The 20,700-nt window shown below is 35.0% G+C and overlaps 1 protein-coding gene across 5 annotated transcripts in view; it reads right to left on the bottom strand.

Moving 5' to 3' along the window:
• IDE (insulin degrading enzyme) overlaps positions 1-20,700 on the bottom strand; it is a 99,467-nt gene that overhangs the window by 55,272 nt on the left and 23,495 nt on the right. For all 5 annotated transcript variants that reach the window (XM_075026093.1, XM_075026091.1, XM_075026092.1 and 2 more), the window contains exons 10-14: positions 19,325-19,405; positions 16,308-16,411; positions 5,887-5,989; positions 4,787-4,909; positions 2,344-2,426 (exon numbers count right to left, since the gene is read on the bottom strand). In XM_075026093.1, the coding sequence (XP_074882194.1) occupies positions 2,344-2,426; positions 4,787-4,909; positions 5,887-5,989; positions 16,308-16,411; positions 19,325-19,405 (494 nt within the window). The remainder of the gene's footprint in view (positions 1-2,343; positions 2,427-4,786; positions 4,910-5,886; positions 5,990-16,307; positions 16,412-19,324; positions 19,406-20,700) is intronic.

Genomic DNA, 20,700 nt, shown 5'->3' with positions numbered 1-20,700 from the left:
TGCTGAGTTCTTAAGTCATAATTCATACAAAGCAAAAGCTTATCATCATCCCTTAGGCTGGATGATAAGTCCCGCGTCAGAGGTTTTTACTGTGGTGTGCCATGTAGGGATTTTCAGTTTTGGAACAAGTTGACTTCAAGAGATTCATATACTCAGATTGTTCCTACTGGATTTGTATGTTTGAAGGAGAAACCACCCTCATTAACTTCCTCTTAATTCATCTACACAGCAGTTGCTGCTATAACATCTGGGTCAGGAATTCTTCCAAAGATTTGTGATCATCAGGTCTGCAGGCAGAAGAAATCCTCTAGTTTTTCTGTCTTACTGAAGCAGTCTGTAGTGTGAACAAATTCTTGTAATCTGCCACACTGCAGCATAGTCATCATATTCTAATCTAGAATTGAGGCTAAAACTTTATGAAAACCAATGTTATTAAGATGCCTTTATTCACCAATTCACTTGGCCAAAAGAGCTGTGGGTAATTTCATCAAGTCTCATGAATAAACACTATACATTTCACCATTTCCTGCAATGACCATTAGCATTACCAGTCTCAAAAGACAGAGATTCACTAAGAATCTATCTTAAGTATCAAAACCAGACAAATCTGCTTACAACTTCTTTTGCAGATGATGTACCCAATATTATCAAAATCTCCTCACATCCATTCATGTACAATTACCACCTCATTTTTTTAAAGAAAAAGCAAGAACCCTCGTCCCCAACCCTAAGAAAAAAGCCACCTTTCCACCTATAACCATTCCTAGGAGGAAAGAGGCAAATCACTCTATTACATTAGTCAGCAAAGCTCAAGTACTCCTGGCTTTTTAAAAGGGGTCACTGACATGAAAGTACAAATCTAACTGGGAAAGACTACCACCACATATCTAGTTGAAGATGTCCCTGGCTCATTGTAGCGGCGGTTGGACTAGATGACCTTTAAAGGTCCCTTCCAACCCAAAGCATTCTATGATTCTACGATATTGTGCGTATGTGTGCATATTTATACCTTTGTGTGCTCTGCATAAAATCAATTATTATCTTTTAATCACTCACAAACTGGTATAGAGATTGGATCACTCATAGTTCATTTGGAACTGATTTGAAAAAAAACCCAAAACACAACTATATAACAAACAGTGTCCCTCAACAAAATCTTATTTTGGATTTTAGCCAAACATAGTAAAAGCGAAAGCCACCAGGTATGAGCAAAGGTGGCAAAATATTGCAATTGTAGTTACCATTTTGATCTTCCATTTCCTGACACGCTGAAGTTGAAACAGTTGTAATGTTTGCCGTGTGGTTTCAAAAAGCAAAAAGAAAGAGGAAATGCCCAGGCAACCTATTTTCCCCAACCAGTACCAACACCAGTACCAAGATCTGACACTCTCAGAAAAAACCCTCTACCTAAAATTCTGCCAAGAAAAATTTCAAGTGGTCACTCAGAACAAGGACTCAACAGTGCATCTATGAGCATCTATCAGAGCCCACATAATAGCCTTTCCAGCAATATCACTGAATCATTTAATTAGGCCAAAGGAGAGTTCCTGAAATTATTTTCACTTTCAGTAGCCCAGCACAGAAATAGCTGCACTCTAAAGACAGCAGTATTTTTTTTTAATTCAAAAGTTAGAAATTATTACTTGAAAGGAACACTAAGAAGGTACATCGTCATGCTCACTTTAAAAAAAAAAAGATAATTTTCCTCTGACAAAAATAATGCAAGACCAGAATTAACATTACAGCACTTTATCATGCATCCTGAGGTGAGAATCACACATTCATTGATAAAACAGACGGTGTTCTTCTAAAAAAAAAATAAAAATCAGTCGTTGGTTAAATAAAATGCCACAATTTTAACCACTTAGAATTTTATCTGGCTTGCATTATGCAAATTAAAACAGAATTTGAACCTAAAACCATTATCAGAATAGCATTTTATAAACAAAACCCACTATCTTAAAATAGTTGCAATTTATTCATTGATTTAAAATAATACACACCCATTTTTAAAGAGGTATACTGCAATATGTAACAGGTCCTATCGGTAGGCATATTTCAGGTATAGCAAATAAAACATAGAAGAAAACTTGTTTTTAAAGTATTTTTAGATAAACTTTTCCTGTTAATATAGATGGAGCACCTCAAGCTACTTGCTACTCAACTACCGCATAACTTACATGAGCCTTCCTGCTATCTGTATCTTATTGCATATTCCCAAGCAAGGACAAATGTTTTAAAGCCTCAATACATGCAAAAAAGTTTTTGCCACAGAAATGCAGATTCCCAACAAACAACAAACTTCTGGAGAGCAATTTATGTGATATACTTAACAACGCATACCTGAAAAATTCAAAGTTGAGACAAGCTTTTGGCAAAAAAAATTTGTCATCTTGCTTGAACCACAGTTTGCTCATAGCAGTGTCCTGTGTCAAGAAAAGAAGTTTTGTTAAGTCACCTAACTTTTAACTGTAACATGTTACATTATTTTTAAAAAAAGTCTCTTCACCACTTCAAATATCAGTTTAGCATTGTCCCCTTAAATTCACATTCTTGCTATATACATTTGTGTATACACCCATCTATCCTTACTGAGATGCTCTTCTTACCCTATGTCACCTTAACAAGCAGTTAAATGGCTGCAGCATTGTGAATGAGGTTATGATCAAAATGGGAAATACTTTTCTAGAGCAGGAGTGATCAGAGACAAAGAAAGACTTAGCTTCACAAAGTTCCCTACTAATGCTGGCATTAAAAGATGTGCCATTAAGCAGCACTACAGCACCATAGCAACAATTTGGCCCTCAGGCCAAAGCCCATATCCTAACTGTCCTCTTTCCTCGGGGTTTTTTAGGGCAAGATGTGCCATTACAACAAAGGTGACCCAGTGACATAGTGCCAGCGAAAACGGCCATCCTGTTCCTGCACTTATCTTCCCATCCCTCCCCTTCTCCACAACACTGCTCCAGTCCATAGTAAGCTCACTTAGGCATATAAAACAGCAGAAAAATGGCCTTTTTTTTTTTTTTTTGTACAGCTCATCTCTGCTGGTTTAGTTCTTGCAATGTTTTGCTGTGAGGTCAGACAAATGCCAGGTCCCACAAAAGCAAAACGACACAGACATACAGCTGGGGAGAAAGTAAAAGAGATGCAGGCAAAATAGACAATGTTTATTTCGTCAAAGAAGATTGAAAACATTTTCGCTCAGAAAACATATTTTAAAGGGAAAGGAAAAACTAAAAGCAAATTCATTTCTAAAGCAGTGATGCCTTAAAGCAAAGCTTTTGTGTGGATCAATTGCCTATTTGCTACAGAGACACTGAAGGACCATCAAGTTTCTACAGCAAACCAATTACTGTTACTTAATAGAGCTGTAGTATGTCTCCCCGCTGAGGTTTAAGGTTTCAGTTCAGGACGGACATAAACATATGCTCGAAGTCCTCCTCTGTTAATAATACAGCTTCAAGCACATAGCTAAAATACCCTGTGCAGAACAAATATGTTTTCCTGAAGAATGTCTTTGCACTAAAGTAGACATATTAATCTAGTGTGCAAAAAGTATTCCTGAATTGAGTATTCAAACTGAAGAACAACATGTAATTGCAGAAGACTTCTCCTATTTATCCTCCAACTAAGCCTAGAACAGAGATGAGCATTAGCAAAGACAACTATGCTGTTAGTGAGAAGTAATTTTTAGTAAATTTTAGGTACTCAGAACAACTGAGATTTGCTAAACATAGAGATCATTAAATGATGCTTCCAGGAGACTGGAGAGTGATGTTTATTTACATGTTTACATTGCTCTCCCTTTTTCCATGCAATCACAAGCTTTTTCCATACACAGTTATAAAAGAATAGCTTTGTCTACATGCTTGACTTACTGAACACTGCTCAAAAAAATGTAAGAGTGGCAGTCACCCTTCTGCTGAATAAACAGCTTTAATACTATTTCTATCAATTGTTAACACACTTTCAAAAGGGCAAAGAGAATTCAAGTTGTTTGTAGATTCATTTTTGTAGGAACGCAATGTCATGGTTTAACCCCAGCCGGTAACTAAGCTCCACGCAGCTGCTCACTCACTCCCCCCCATCCAGTGGGATGGGGGAGAGAATCAGAAAAAAAGATAAGAACAGTTTAATAGAACAGAAAGGAAGAAACTAATAATGATAATAATAACAATAATAAAATGACAATAATAATAATACAAGGATTGGTATGTACAAAACAAGTGATGCACAATGCAATTGCTCTCCACTCGCTGACCAATGCCCAGTTAGTTCCTGAGCAGCGATCCCCCCGCTGGCCAACTCCCCCCAGTATATATACTGGGCATGACATCACATGGTATGGAATACCCCTTTGGCCAGCTTGGGTCAGCTGCCCTGGCTGTGTCCCCTCTCAACTTCCTGTGCCTCTCCAGCCTTCTTGCTGGCTGGGCATAAGAAGCTGAAAAAATCCTTGACTTAGTCTAAACACAACAACAACTGAAAACATCAATGTATTATCAACATTCTTCTCATACTGAATTCAAAACATAACACTACACCAGCTACTAGGAAGAAAATTAACTCTATCCCAGCTGAAACCAGGACACCAAACAGTCATAATCCAAAGCTTAGCAAGAATTAACTTTTGACTATCTTTCTAGCAATATCTTGTAATTTTTTAATTTTTTGTTTATTATACTTTGGAACATGACATGATCTATATTTTAAAAAAACATAGGAATTAACTGCTAACTTCCCAGAACATTAGCCAGCAAACAGACAAATACAGATAGCTTACCTTGACAAGGGCAGGGTACTGTGTTGCATCTTTTTCCAATGGCAAAATCTCAAAGTTAGTAGGAATAAACTCATTCTTCATTGGAAGCTTGAATTTCCCATTCAGGTCAGCATTTTGCCATTTCTAGATAAACAGGAGAAACAATGAGGCTAAGTAGAATTTCTGCTTAATTAATGGTTATATACTTATTTATTTTATGCTGCAACCAAAGATTTTAAAATGTGTTCCACTAGGTTATGTGTAAATACTATTAAGATAACAGGGAAAGAGAGAAATATCTAGGAAACCAAGTTGGAGTAGGCTATCAGCAAGATGAAGGAGGAGGAAGGCAACAGATAAAAAGTAGTTTTGAAAAGTTTACAGTAGAGTGGAAGGTGGTTCTATATCTCACCTTTTCTGCTACTGTGAACTCTAACTGAGGTATTAAACTAAATACATAAGCAAGAATTCTAATCAAGAACATAGGTATGGACAACCTAAAGGAAGTGAAGTGGTCCCATGCAACGTCTGTTCAAAGCATGCTCGGCAGGTCCCGTTTAGCTCTAGGTGTATTTTACACCCATCTCTTAAAAGAATAGATCAATAACAAGTTTCAATAAGGATGTGCCCAAATCCTTTGTTGGACTTCTGATTTTTAGAAGCTCATTTAATTGGAAAAAAATACTTATTTTGTAAGTTGCAAAAATCAATTTCAGAAACACAGTTAGATATCGCAGTTATAAAAAGATTCCGTTCCTAAGAACAGATTAGTTCATTAACATTTAATAGAGATTTTTAAGTTTTAAAAAGTTTATGCTTACATTTTTAAGTAGCCACTGCCTATTATGGATCTTTTACAACAAAAATTGGTATAACATTCCCTGTATTTAACATGGTTTAAAACCATTAAAACATCTGTTCTATGTAATAAATATTTGAAATCTAAAGACTAACGCAAGTTCCTTATTCTTATAACATTAAACAGACTCATTGTACAATTTTCATGCTATGTAGAGCAGCAGATTTAAGTTCTCCCTTCAACTAAAGGGAAAGCTATGATAAAGAATTTACCACTGTCTTTCACTTGCACATATTAGAATATATTAAAAGTTTTAACATACCTTAATAACTTCATCAGAAATTGCTTCCTGTTTGTACTGTGTTCCATACCAGTCTTCTGTTCGATCAGTTTTTCCTTCAAAAGACTTGGAAACTATTGCAACTCTGAAAACAAAGAGACAAAGCACTTTGGCATGAATATGTCTGAGAAAAGACTGTGAGAAATTATTCAGAGTACTATTTCTGTTCCATCACTAGAATGCATTTATTTCTGAAAATGGTCCCTGGACAATTACTGAGCACATTTGGATAGCAGGTATACATATACTGAACTACACACTAAAGTAAACAGCATAATTTAGGTTATCAGCATAATTTAATTTTACTGTTTTTCTAAAGTGTTACAACCTAGACTTACACACAATTAAGTTGCACGCAATTTCTATTTTTTAGCCTTTGTCCTTGTTCCAGAAAACACAGAAAGAAGTCCTTGAGATCTACAACATTAATGAAGTGACGACATTTTTCATACCACCTGTATCAACATTCGGTTATGTGAAAATACTGACTATAGAAATTTTATGCCAGACCTAGCATTTCAGATTACGTCATTGCAGTTTCACTCTTGTATTGATAAGCTGATAGTGAGACGGTTTCTTCATTTTGTATCATTCTTATATTCTCATTTCAGATTGATACCTGTTTCTCCCCCCCTTTTTTTTGTTTTGGTTTGGTTTTTTTGAGGGGAAGGGAACAAAAGCAGGAAGATTAATGTATTTTACAGTCAGTATAACAGAATTATACTCAGTTAGAAACCTGAATCATAGAATACCTCAAGTTGGAAGGAGCCCATAAGGATCATATGAGTTCAATTCCCTGCTTTTCACAGGACTACCTAAAACTAAACCATATGACTAAAAGCATCATCCAGACACACCTTGAACTAAAGAATACACCTAAATAAAAGGAAATCCAGAATAAAGAAAATTACAAACTTATCAGTATTTTTTCACAGTCTTCATAATAGGTATCAAGAAAACTCCTTTAGTTCTTTTTATCAACCTACAACACAAAAAGACTATTCAATGGAAATAAGTAGCTAGCTTTAGGAGTAAATAGATGTTTATAAGAATTCTGAAATGGTCACAAAAGGTAGCACAATTACCTCCTACATACATGTAACAATCTGTAGATGCTGAATAGCACAGTAGTGAACTTTGTCAAATCTTGTGCAGATGGCTAAAATGCACATTAAAACATCAAAATATATGCATTGTAAGTGTTCTTTTTTTAATCACAATATCTTCAGGCCAGGAACATTCTGTTGTTTATTTCTAATGTGCATGGCAAAGTGGGGCATAAATCAAACAGGCATATGGATGTGCCTCGAACTATAGTATTTTACTTTACAAATATGTTAGTGAAGAATACCCTTGGGATGAATTTTGCAATACATTGAAAAGTTTAAATATGTGGACTATCAATATTGTAAATGCCTATGTCCTCATCCTTCATCATCTAATGTTTACACATTGTAAATGACTAAATGATGCAAGCAGAGTTGAAGAAAACAGGATTCTGCTGTATTTAGTTCCAGATTCCCCTACTATGAAGATTTTCAAATCATTAATAAAATCTGTGCATTGCAATTCGAGTAGCAGAACAGTGGGGTAAATAGCTAGCATTAGATGCATTTAAGTAAATGACAAGTACATCTCAGTCACATGGAACTGTAAAGACAATCTCTAGCAATAGATTCAAAAATTGAAGTAGGACTTGCACCACCGACTGTCTAATTTTGAGACAATATTTTAAATCATACACACTAAAGAGGGACAATCAAATGTCATGTTTCAGGGATGCAGATTTCCTCTGGGTTGAGGAAGGGAGAAATTTTTACTCCCCACCTTTTAAAGCACCACACGATTAGCATGAACACACATACAAACAACCCCCACTCCTCTGCAGAAGTTATGCAATATCCAAACTAGAATGAGAATATTCATCTTTAACAGATACATTATTTCATCTCTCATTGTAAATGGCAATAGAAATGGTTAACATTTTTATTGTGACTTCATATAAAATAGTTTCATACCTGTTTACGTGTTAGATCTGTTTCATTTTTAATACAAAAGGAACAATACTAAATAAATATTCAGCAAAGAACTAAGCACTTTAATCCTAGAGAATATTCGTTCTTGCAACACAGCAGACACTAGCTCGGTCAAGAAGGTGAAATCTATTAGAGAGATTGTTGTTTACATTAAAATGAGCCATAGAAATATTCTATTATGTTTTGCATTTTATCTTCGACAGCTGGTGAGCAAAAGCTCCATCGTGTGCAGATGAAGTTGCTAAGAGACTATAAAAACATAAAGCCTATTAGAATTTCAGAGCAACCTACCAGGCCTTTCCATCCATTAAATAAAAAATAAAAACTAAAAAAAGAGGGAAAAAAAAGTCTTAAGCTACAAGGTTATCCTGATAAAATTCCAATAATCATGCAGTCTGAGGAGCAAGACAAAGGTGTTTTATGATATAATACACAGATGTCTGTTACTTAACATTCCCTCCTTCTACCCTTCTCCAACATACCTATGCTCAAGCAGTAGTGACAATCCAAGCACCCAAACATTTGCTGTAGGAACATACTAAAATTAAAGAGCTAAAAATAATTGTCTGCTCAACGTATAGAAAATGAAATTGTGGAAATCTGCATTGCAATTCTTCAAGCAGTTCTGCTTCAAGGGATCCTCCTGCCCTCCCTATACCCCAAATCACTACTAGAATGATTACTTAAATTTTGAGCTCTCAGAAACATTCCCACAACCACATGAAACAAACCAAAAGGCATTTCATCTGCCTGAGACTTACAACCTAAACTAAGATACAAGCACCTACAGTAATGAACACCAGGACAGGAAAAGAATAGGGGAAAAGCAGCACCACAGATAGAAATACAATGCTATGCAGTTATTTAAATGTATCATGATGCACCTTTAAAGTTACCAATTACGTAATGTTACTTTTGCTTTTCATTTCTGTGTTGTGCTGTATAGCACTATGAACATCCACATGGTTTAAGACAGCATTGAAATGCACTGGAAAAGCAAGACAGGCAATCAGGCAATCTTTAATAGGACCTGCTTATAACATATTTAAACTCAACCAGTGCAATTGGGCTTCCAAGCCATTCATGAACATGGAACACAGCTGAAACTATAAATGCAATTTACTTCTATATGTACACTCTTGTACATGCAAACTGTTGTAGTCCTCAGTTATGGTCAATTTTCAAAAACAAGCACAATTTTTATAATGTGATACTTATTTACTAGATACCATCTTCTTTTTCACTCTCCTGAAACCTAAAATGAAGCTACAAGTGACAGATCCACAGAAGAGTGTTACTTGGGAAGAGAATGTGTGCTTTAAAAAGAATGTACTTCCAGGAAAGATTATCAACTATTATATTCCAGATTTACATAATAAAACTCAAGCTTCTAAGGGTGAAAAAGTAATTAGACCACAGTATTTGCGATATTAGTAACAGACATGTAAAAGCAAATTTGCTGCAGAAAAAAAGAATTTATACTTTAAAAGGAATGATTGCTTTTTTTAGGAACTAATTTAAACTTTGTCTTCCAAATAATGATATTGTCAAATAATGGAAAAAATTACACGTATCTTACTCAAATGCATAAAATAACACGACTGAGACAAAACCAGCAAAAGCCTAGATTTGTTTATAACATCCCCCCCAAAAAATCAGTAAAACTGATGCAAGACAATATAGGCTACTCAAAGCCACTTCCACACAGATCTCATTAGGAAACAGAATAAAACGTGCAGAGAGATGTTGCTGGGGTGCAGCATCCTAATCATTCTCCAGAAACACAAGTTATTTGTTAGCGTTCAATAAAACTAAGTTTCTACAAACACAATGGTTTGTGGGAAGAAATAAGTGAACAAATTGTGATTTTCAAAATCTTTACTCAGATACAATGCAATTAACAAACACATACATTCCATATTTGTAACATGTTTATCATCAGGGATGAGGATCACTGACTGCATTGAAATAACTGTTTGTTCAGTATCTGTAAAATTCCAGCCCTTCGAAATTTCTGTATCAACATTTTTGGCATTCATTTTATTTTTCTTCCTGCTAGAATAGTACTAGTGCTGCACTTCAGATATGAAGAGAGGAAAAAAGTCCATTTACTATCCAGGGGAAAATGTTCTTTAGTTGTTTAATCTGATGAGTCACTAACTTCTTAAATTTTAATAAGAGCATTTATTCTGCAGATGATGAGGGGGAAAAAATTGTATTGGAAATGATGGGGAAATTACATTTTTCAGCTAAGATAGCGACACATGCCAAGTCTATTCCCTTATCTTCACAGATGGCTGGCAAAACCCAATGCAGTTTGAGCAAGTAAAAATGATACTTACATCTTAAAAAGGTTTCTCTCTTAGGGAAACTAAGCCACTAAATGCAACAAGTAGTATGCAGGGGCGGGAGGAGGGAGGAGAATATGAAAACTTCCTGTTATGGTTCAGTCGAATAGAAGCACATATGGATACTTGCTACCATCTGTGAGTATGGATATTTTTCCATACTTTTTAAGAAACACAGTTTGTTAAGAAAATAACAGTCGAAAAGCTAAACTTTTAACAAAGATGTTGAACTGTAGTCTCTAACTGTGAATGCAGCTACCTCAATATAGATATGTCAAGAAAAGTCCTTAGTCTAGGTGAATTCCAATAGGGTTATGGAAAGGAAATGATAGATAAAACCACGATACAAAGGAAAAATTCAAATCAATGGAGACTAAACCATTGCAAGACATAATTTATGTAAGGCATAAAACAAACAAACAAACAAACACACAGAAAAAAAAACCCAACAGGCAAAGTTAGTATGTGCCACATCATCCTAATTCTTTCATAAAAAGGGAGAACAGAAAGGTAAACATGAACATAAATATCAGTAAGTGGCAGATAACCAGAACACTTACAGATATTTAAAAGCACACGTCCACAGTTTTTTATATACAATTTGCTCAAGGAAATACAAAAGAAGGAAACAAGCTACTGGACTGATAGTTTACTACATGCATATAGATACAGGTGTAATAAAAAGACTAAAACACAAAGGGGACCCTTTTATTATCATCTATAATCTCAACTCAATTCTTTCAAGAGAGCCCACTAAAAATGCAAATCCACAGTAGCTTTCTCAAATCTTTGTAACATACCATGAAATCACTTCTAGTGAAATTTAACTAAGTTCCCCACCCCACACAAGATATTTTAACTTGCTAGCAATTTAAAATAAAAGATATTATAAAATTATATTCCTTGTTATATTTTACTATACTTTGAAGTATCTTAGTTAAGAAAAGGATGAAAAAATTCCTCGTTCATTTCATTCTACTTTTAATTTCAAAAGATAAGTGCTTAAAATGTGTCTAAAAGGAATATAGTACTATATACAAGTTAATATTTTGTTTCAATCACATGAAAATAGTCTAATAACTCAGATCTTTAAACACCTGATGCCCTGAATAAAACCATGTAATTCCCACTAAAATTGACAGGACTCAGACTTTTACACCTGCGAAAAATCAGCTTGCAATATTATCATGGAAGCTACATAGAAGCAAACTATAACTTTTGAGTCTACACTGAAAAAAATGTTATCATTTAGAGAAGCAGGAAAAAGCAACAGGACACTTAATCTTAAATTTGGTTTGATGTTTTGGGTTTCTTTTTATAAGTTATAGTTTTGGAGAAGAAAAATAGTCTGAACATAAGAAGAACTAAAATGTGAATGTATAGTTGCTATGGCAATAGCAAACACTAGCATGGTTTTAGTCTACACATAATAACCAATACATTTATCATTACTCTGACCATATACCATTCAAACTCAAAGTATGCCTGCTGCTACATCATTATAGGCCTCCTGCAGGCCTCATTCGATCCATGTTAAGAACATCAGTGCTTTGACGAATTCCGCTGTTAAAACTGCATTTAATCAGTCTTTGGTCACTCTCTAATTTGTACATATTTGTATTCAAGCCTTAACAGACCAGCTGTAGGCACAGCTGTGGGCATTTAAGCTTCAGAGAACTAACCTCCTTGTATTTACTATCTTTAAGCCCTACTAAAATCTCTGCAACAAAAAGAATATATAATTTCTTTAACAATAAACTGAAGAGGCCATAAACCCAGGTATATTCCAGTTTTGAAAGTCCCTTTATCTCCCAATAGTTAGCTTTTTTTATTCAAATGCTTAAAATTATGTAATCATTATAATCTATTTCTTAAGCTAGGTAAAGCGAAAAGGCAATGTAGTTAGTCCTGAAGGAAGATTAAATGCAACTTATTTCTTCCAGCATCCAAAAAGTAAGCACAGTAACAACAAGCTAGAAGAAAGCTGGGTGAGATCCAAGATATTTAAAGTCCAAGATTACACGAAGACCCACACACACAGAACTTACTAGATGACCATCCCTCTCTGATTACTTTTTCCTCTCTCTCTAATAAGATTCTTGCTTATGTTGCTCTTTTCTTGACACCCCTCCCCACTTTTTTTTAACCGAGGACAAAGAGGAATGCAGAATCACAACTGCAAGTGCAAATATGGGCTTATATTAACTAAAATAAAAACACATTGTGAAATGGCTGTTTACTACACATTTGAACGAAGCACACCATGTAGCATTCTAAATTCTTCTAAAAATTGTAACCCCTATTCCTGTGCTTCTGACCACATTCTATAGACTTGAATTTTCTCCCTCTATCTGTATTCTCTACACTTTCCTTTCTCACACTAATACCTTTTGAACAAGGTTAATTATGGCTATTTTATGCTGAAGTACTGTCACCTGGAAGGGAGTGTGAAAAGGCTGGCATAGCCAACAGGAGTAACACAGGAAACTGATGAGTGATCTGTGGCACCCAGCAGCATCTGATAAGCTGAAACAGTCTATGAATGTATTTACATATATTAACTTCCTCTAGCAATTTTTGAAAATTTAAGCAAGCAGAGGCTTTGGAAGTTCTCTGGCTAATAACAAAGACTCAATGTACACTGTGAAAGGTATCCCTCCCTAAGATAATATTGACTGTTTTCTTGCAATGTTAAGAGCCACATTTTAAAGCTATGCGAAGCTATAATAAACATCAGATCTGATTAAGCACCTGTAGCTTGTTTACTAAATCAGTACAAAAAAATGGTTTACCTATTGCTTGTAAGCAATTCTAAAACCAGTTAAAAGTTCAAATTCATGTGGAATTTGGTTAAGCTTTCTTCAGATAAGTAGTAATTATATATTCTCTTTTAATTACTAAAAACAGTCTTTATGTTAAAGGTAAGCTTTTGTATCAAATTTCCAAGAAGTTCGGTGGTAGATCAACATGAAAATACATTCAAAATAGAATTATTTAATACAATAGGAAAGAGAACCTGGAAATTTTCTTTAAAGTATTGTTTTTCAAAATATGATCTCTTGAAATATTAAAGCTTCAGTTACAGTATCCCACACACATTACACATAGATGCACGCCCACACACAAAGATATAGGCCCTTCTTTAAAGGGCATTAATTACTATGGCAACTACTATCACTGACATAGGCAGCTCCATTTATTTTATCATTACTTGTACACCCCTAGAAACACCAGAACCCCATGACATTTGCAAATACAGTTCATAATCCAATTTTATCCTACTTTATCCAATAATTATTTGAAATGTACCATCTTTTGAAAATAAAGTAACATGCATCTTAAACTAAATGAATATACAAGACAGATTTTGTCATACAAGCAGAGTGAAGATTCATGCCCAAACTTTTAAGTAATTCACAGTAATTTCAGAAGGCTGAAATATATAAACTCGAGAAATATATGAATGCATGCCTCGCTGGCCTTGTATATCCAACAGTGTCTGAAAATTTCAGTGTGGATCATATTCAGAAACAGACACCCCACCCCACCCCTAAAATCATTATTTTTTGTATTACATATGTGGCTTCCAAAACACTGATAAACAAGTGTTCATATACAGTAAGATTGATATACAGAATCCCAAAAGCTTGTTTCTGTGTTTTCATACATTTTAATAACATATCTACACCACTAATTTAATACTATAATTTATTACAATACACACAAAAGATCTATTAAAAGAACCAAACTGAAAAAAAAAAAAAAAAAGAAAAAATTCAGGCTCCAAAGTGCTAGTATAACTATTGCCCATTCAACCTTCTAGTCATTAAGATTGTACCACATTATACATACATATAAATATATACACACAAATTTACATATTGTCCTACTGAACCTCTGCCCTCTTCAGTGCACAGAATTAAGAAACAGTTATTCAATATTTTATGTTTTGCTCAAAGCATGACTCAACTTCTTCTCTTTCCAATATTCTCTAAATAAATAGAATTACTAAAATGCCTCTTCTGCATCGTCAGTGTTACAGGAACTAATTTCATATTTTTAAAATATCCCAAGAGACATTCTTTTCAGACATAGGAAGCTGAGGCAAATAGAGATCCACAGTTATAAAGTACCCATTCACTTTAGATAGTCACTTTAAGACTTTTTTTTTTTTTAATTCTTTGCATTGTATAGTACCTCATACATTAAAAGCAAAGCTTCTGTTGAGTTGTTTGTGGATTCAGGTGCGCAACAATCCCTCTAGTTAGGCCTTAAGATTTTAGGCATACTCAAGAAAATAAAAAGGAATGAGTAATTACTGGCTTGCTGTGAAAAGTTTGTTTTAGGAGCTTGTCTTGTGCCATTTAGGAAGCTTGTAACAAAGCAAAGATACTTAGTTCTCCTGGGCAGCATTGAACAGTCTTAACCTTGAACCTCTATTTTCCTCTTTCTGCAGATTCCTGCTACTTTCATTACACACCTTCCAACTACACTGGTAGGTTAGGCAGAGCAATACATGGTACTGACATCTTATCATGTAATTTCACAACATTTCTATTCTGTAAGAACTGAAACAGAAGTTGTATGGGCGGGAAAAAAAAACGGGAAAAAGCATACATCTCCAGAAAGCAAAAACAAACAAACAGAAAAGCAAGACTTGGTAAACTTTAGTTTCTTTGCCCTTTGTAGACTACACTGCACTTAGTCTGCACAGGCTTTTCTGCTCAGTTCCTCCAGGTTTGGTCCCATCAGTTCTGCCGCTGTCCTACCTCATGCTCCTTGTCTTGGACCTCTTTGCCTCTTCTGTTTGCCCTGTTTCCATGATTCAGGACTCTCAGCTGAATATCCTTGCTAAGCCTGACAATCTTTTCTTCTAGACTTGCTCTCTTACCTCCACTCTGCCTGTAAGTCCCAATTCCTATCCCCCTCTCATTTTTTTTTGTCCAATCTGCACTTAACCATCCCCAGCTGTTCCACTAGCCAGCCACTCTATCCATTCTTGACTGACATACCAGTTTCCCACAGCTGCCAATATCCCTGCTTAAATTACCCCCATGATGTCCTTTGCCAGCTCTCTCGCCCGAGGCTCTTCCTCCCTTCCTTAACCATTTGCCCAGCCCTTCCTCCTCCTCAATTAATATGCTTTTTCTTCACCTGCCCTCATTTTCTTCTCAACAGCTTCCAGATTTCTTCACTTGTAAATCATCATCTCAGCAAAGTGTTATTTCCTTTCTCCTGGTCACACTAGATATTCAAATAGACATGGGGTACATTTGTTCTTTCAGCCTTTCTTTTCTACCCTGCATGGGTGACAACAGAAGATCCTCAAAAGCACAGGAGAGAGGTTTCCCCTTTTCCTTTCAACATCTATTCTGACCAATTACTGAGCCCTGAATTTTGTACTGCAGCATGCTCACTCTGCAAAGAAAGCATGTGCAGTATGGTCACACTCATATCAAAGAGATGCTCTGGAAGTCTAAGAGATTTTAGCAGCTAAAGGCACAGCTACTTCTACCCACATAAATTGATATTTTTCAGAGGGTCTGCTAATCTGCACAAAGTTTTGTAGCTCTCCACAGGGAAAATAAAATATATTCAGTAGATAAAAGCCATCCTCTTAACAGATTTCCAGACCTAGCTCCAAATTATGAATATTAGAGCATTCCATATAAAATGTCCCCAGAATTTAGTGAGGCAGGATAATTTTACTAGGCTTTTTCTCAGCAACAGTTGAGCTATTCTGAGTCAGTAGCTTCGTAAAAACTATTTCAGTCTGAGGAAGACACCCTGCATAAAGAGGACTAAAAGGATGTTTCTGTCTGAACAGGAAGAGTTGCATGTACTTAAGAATTCTTATTTTCAATGGGTACAGAGACAGTAACACATAGAACAACTAGCTCTTTTTCAGTGACATTTACTTTGGAGCTGTAAGAGACATCTAAGAATTTTTATTTCCATTAGTTCATCTGCTTTCTTACAATGTTTGGGTTAAAATACAAGTTATTGCAGTTTAACTTACCGAACATTTTCTGGTCTCAATTTATCCAGTACCATCTCAATTAAATCAGGCCTGAATTCTTCAAGCAAATATTCAGCAGCCAATACTTCTTCTATAGGATAATACTAAAAAACAAAGCCCAGAAACACGTAGGTGAATTAAACAAAAGCTAAGCAAGAAAAAACTACTGTTTTGTATAGGAAATAAAAGTGTATACTTCTGGTCACTAAATCTGTATTACCTTGGTAATTTCAAATTAGAAATGCATATATGTCCTAAAATCTTTCTCTTAAAACTAAACAAGATGGAGTAGTACTCCAACTATGTAATCATATTTCTCCTGTATTAGGAAATTTTATATACTGCATATTATCATTCTTTTACCTTGAAATATTTTATGTCTCAGTATAAAAACTCACCCTCCTTTAAATACTGCTTTGAAGTAACTAAAGTAAAAATAACACGGTAAATGCTGACCCCTGGAGGAAATGTTTAAAGATAAAAGAACACCAAGCACTCACCAGAGTGTATTTGGGAAAAACAAAACATAACAAAGCAAAAAAAACCCAAACAAAAACCCAAACAACCTAAAAAAACCACTAAGTTTTTTAGGATTCTCTAAGAATTCAATTCTTATTTACAGTAATTTAAAGGAAAGTATATTTCAATTATCTAAAAGTATAATACAAACTTCCACAATTTTAATTCTAACATTTTTTATTTAGGATCAAACTGAAAATCTCCTAAGGTACATAGCAATTTAAGAAGAAAAAACAGTTAAAACTCCTTTGAAAATTTTTAGTGCAGTTGACAGGAAAACTTTGTTGATTAACATCTGTTTACCAAAGGAAAAATACCAGGTGACCTAAGCACAGAGTACTTGCAGTTTGCCATACAGGTGTCCTGGTTTTGACCAGAATATTATAAAATGGCTTTCTGAATTACATACATTATACAAAAAACTACAGTGGAATGAATTCCAGAACATAGAGTAACTCACACAAAGGATTTTGGAAAAGAGAAAGGGCAGGGGGGAGAGGGGGAGACCAAGGACAATGAACCAAACCTGTGTTACAAAAAATTCAAATGTGAATGCTGAAGACCCAGAATTTGAAAGGTCTTATCCAAAAGATTCACTGTACACTGAAGAATGCTCATTTAACTACATTCTGCATAAATGGCTAAGCAGACTAAGCAACTTGAAGGGGAGATTTTAAGTAATCTATGCACTTCTAATCTGAAATTACCAAGTCAATACAGATTTAGTGACCAAAAGTCTACTCTTCATTTCCTTTGCAAACACAGGACATAGTTAGCCCACCAACTGGAACTGAAAATAAAATTTATTTGGTTATTTTGTTATTGCTTGAGCAGAAGGGTTGGACAAGATGACCTCCAGAGGTCCAGTCCAACCTCAACCATCTTGTGATTCTATGATTACTTTTCAGCAAGGTCCGAGCATAATGTAATTAAAATAAAACAGAATAAAACAATTTAGATACAACAATCAGATTAAAATTAAATTTAAAAAATGATACAATTAAGGAGACAAAACAAAACAAAACGGACACTGCAAACCAGGGAACAACTACCTGGAAAACATCAAGCCTACACATGACAAACATGAAATATAATTTGACAGCAGGACCTTAGTGCTGACTCCTTAGACCAGCACAAATATGCTTTAAAGACGAACTGCTGTTTTGTTGAATAAAAATGTTTAAATCCTTTTGATAAATACATAGTAATTTATGACATTACATTTACTCATGCTAACTTATACACAGGTTCTTCTTCAAGTTATGAAAAACAGCTAGTATTCGTAAGCGTATGAGATCACCAAACAACAGTTCTAGCTTGGTTAATTCAAAGCATAAACTTAGTATGACTCAGAGGCAATAAAAAGAACTAGAAAAGTTAGTTTACGATTAGTGTTTAAGCAACTAACAGCAGAATCAGAATTACCATTCACACTGCAAAGCACAGCAAAAGAAAAGCAGTGGAAAAAAAAAAAAAAAAGTCCTAAATCAATACCCTGCTCTTTGGAACACTCCCGGCAACTTCCTGCCCTGATTTTTTGGAAACAGCAATTGTTATTGGGAATGATCCAACAAATACAGACCACTGAAAGACTGTTTCAGAAGTTAGAGGTCCATTTGTTAGAGTTTTTAGGCATTTGACAGAACAAAAGGCAAGAGACAGCATCCCAAATAGGAGCTCCTTTAAATATCCATTTAAATGTTTTCAGTTAGGTCTAATGCTTTTTAGTAACAGAAAGACAATTCTAAAATTGAAAATCATTATTTTAGACTTTACAAATTAAAAGTGTAGGAGTATTAACAGGAATTCCTGCAAAGAAACCAAAAATGTCTCTGAATAGATGTAGACATTAGCTGTGCAATGGAGAATGGCTGCAACGTATAAAAGTTGCATAACTTTCACTAGACAAAAACCACCTAAATCTTCCTTTAGTGCAATATGTGGAAACTGGATTTTCCAAGAAGTATAAAGACTAAGTATAAGCTACATGATAATTCTTTCAGTACCAATATATAATCACATTAGTAGAGTCAAACATTTCTGATTTGCTATCTTAATATGAACATTTCTGCTTACTGCAGTATTTTAACATTGTTAACTATGGAAGCATTTAGAAACATAGTGCTTGTGTTTGTGATAAAATATTATTTCTCTAATATTTCCCTAGAGAACATTTAGCTATCAGGTAGACACAGAATGACAAGGTACATATGTCTTAAGAAACACTGAAACAGATCAAATAGCAACTCCAGTTACTGTAAAATCAGTTCTAGCAAGTATAGAAGTATAAAATGGTAGAGAGTGAAGGAAATGTGACTTACTGACTGCCAAGACTAAGATCTATGCAGCGTGATATTAGCTTCCTAAGCTCAAGAAGTGCAAAGGACCTTTGCAAATACCTGTATTTATTAAGAGTATAATGAAACACACTGCGTAATTATTACTATACTGTAAAAAAACCAAACAAACCAACCAACCAACCACACACAGACACTTACATGCAACATTCCTCCAAGCTTTGACGTGTAACCTCGTGGTCGTTCTTTATCTTTAAATCTGAATGCCACAGCATTTAGATCCTAGGAAACAATGTAGGAAGGGTTGAAAAGCATACATTAGAGACTATTTTAAGAATAATTATTGGCTACTTATTTCCTTTTTATAACCTAAGAAAAGGAAGGAGTTTTGTTGTATCCATTTTACATTAGTTAGGTACCTAACACAAAAGTTTTCATTAATATTCAAGCTGCACAAAACTCACAAGCAATTTTGGATAGTCTCACAATGTGAAGTGTTATACAAGTCTTGTAAGTCCTATTTGTAGTAAGAGATCTGGCCCATGGGTCATATATTTAAATTTCCTGATAATCTGTAAACAGACTAACTTTGATACAACCAATGCATAGTGTTCCAGTGCAATCTTCATGGTATGTTAATGAACTGAAGCCTTTCCCTCTTCCTTTTTTGTTCCTTTTGTTCAGGAAGCCAAAAGGTAAGTTTAGAAACAGAAAAAAGTGTTTTTCTTTATGCCGTCTTAGCCACAGAAGTAGAACACATCATTCTTAGAATAGAATGGCAAGGGTGAATTAAAGAGATCTAAGACTATAAAGCCAATGAAAAGCACCGTCCATCCTTCCGTGAAACCACGCAGAGAGTCTGGTTAATTCAACAATTCAGCTGAAAATAAACTCAAAAAAAGAATCTTTTCAAACTAGTTTGCCAGCTCTTCTGACTCACCTCACAGCCTCAGGAATGCCAGGACTGATACAAGAGGAGCAAGGGAACAACACAAGGATGAGATGGGAGGATGGAACTACCTCTTTCAAATCTTGTGTTTGCTTACAATGACAGTAAAACAATTCCATTGGGACTTTTAGCAGAGGGTAAAGAGACTTCTTTTACAGGTATACGGTGTCAAAATGCAAGAAACAAAGTTAACGCATCTGCAGAATTTCTACTCTTAGACAGAAGAAACTCAACAACCGTTTTCACCAAATAAAGCCAAGATGGAACAAGAAATCTTTACCAAAGTATTTGTAGTGAACCAACGAGACTATATATATATAAACAAAACTAGTTTTATTTCACAGTCATTGAGAAGTGCAGTACTATTTAATTCTAATAGGATACTTTACATTTTTGCTCTGTGCACACAGAACCATACAGACTTAGAAGAAGCATGAACAGTTCAGCAAAGGCTGAAGCATACAGCCAAAGTACTCCATGAAAAGTTTTAGTTCACCTCTCCAAAAGGAGAGACAAGAAACAGCAGATTAAATGTCCTACTGCCTTTACAATCTCAACTATACAATTTGACACATGAAAGAAGAGAGGGGTAGAAAAACAGCCATTTCAATTTCCAATTCAGTGTTAC

The sequence above is a fragment of the Buteo buteo genome, chromosome 4, assembly GCF_964188355.1.
Source record: "Buteo buteo chromosome 4, bButBut1.hap1.1, whole genome shotgun sequence".
In the NCBI taxonomy this organism is placed as follows: Eukaryota; Metazoa; Chordata; class Aves; order Accipitriformes; family Accipitridae; genus Buteo; species Buteo buteo.
This window is presented reverse-complemented; position numbering and strand designations above follow the sequence as displayed.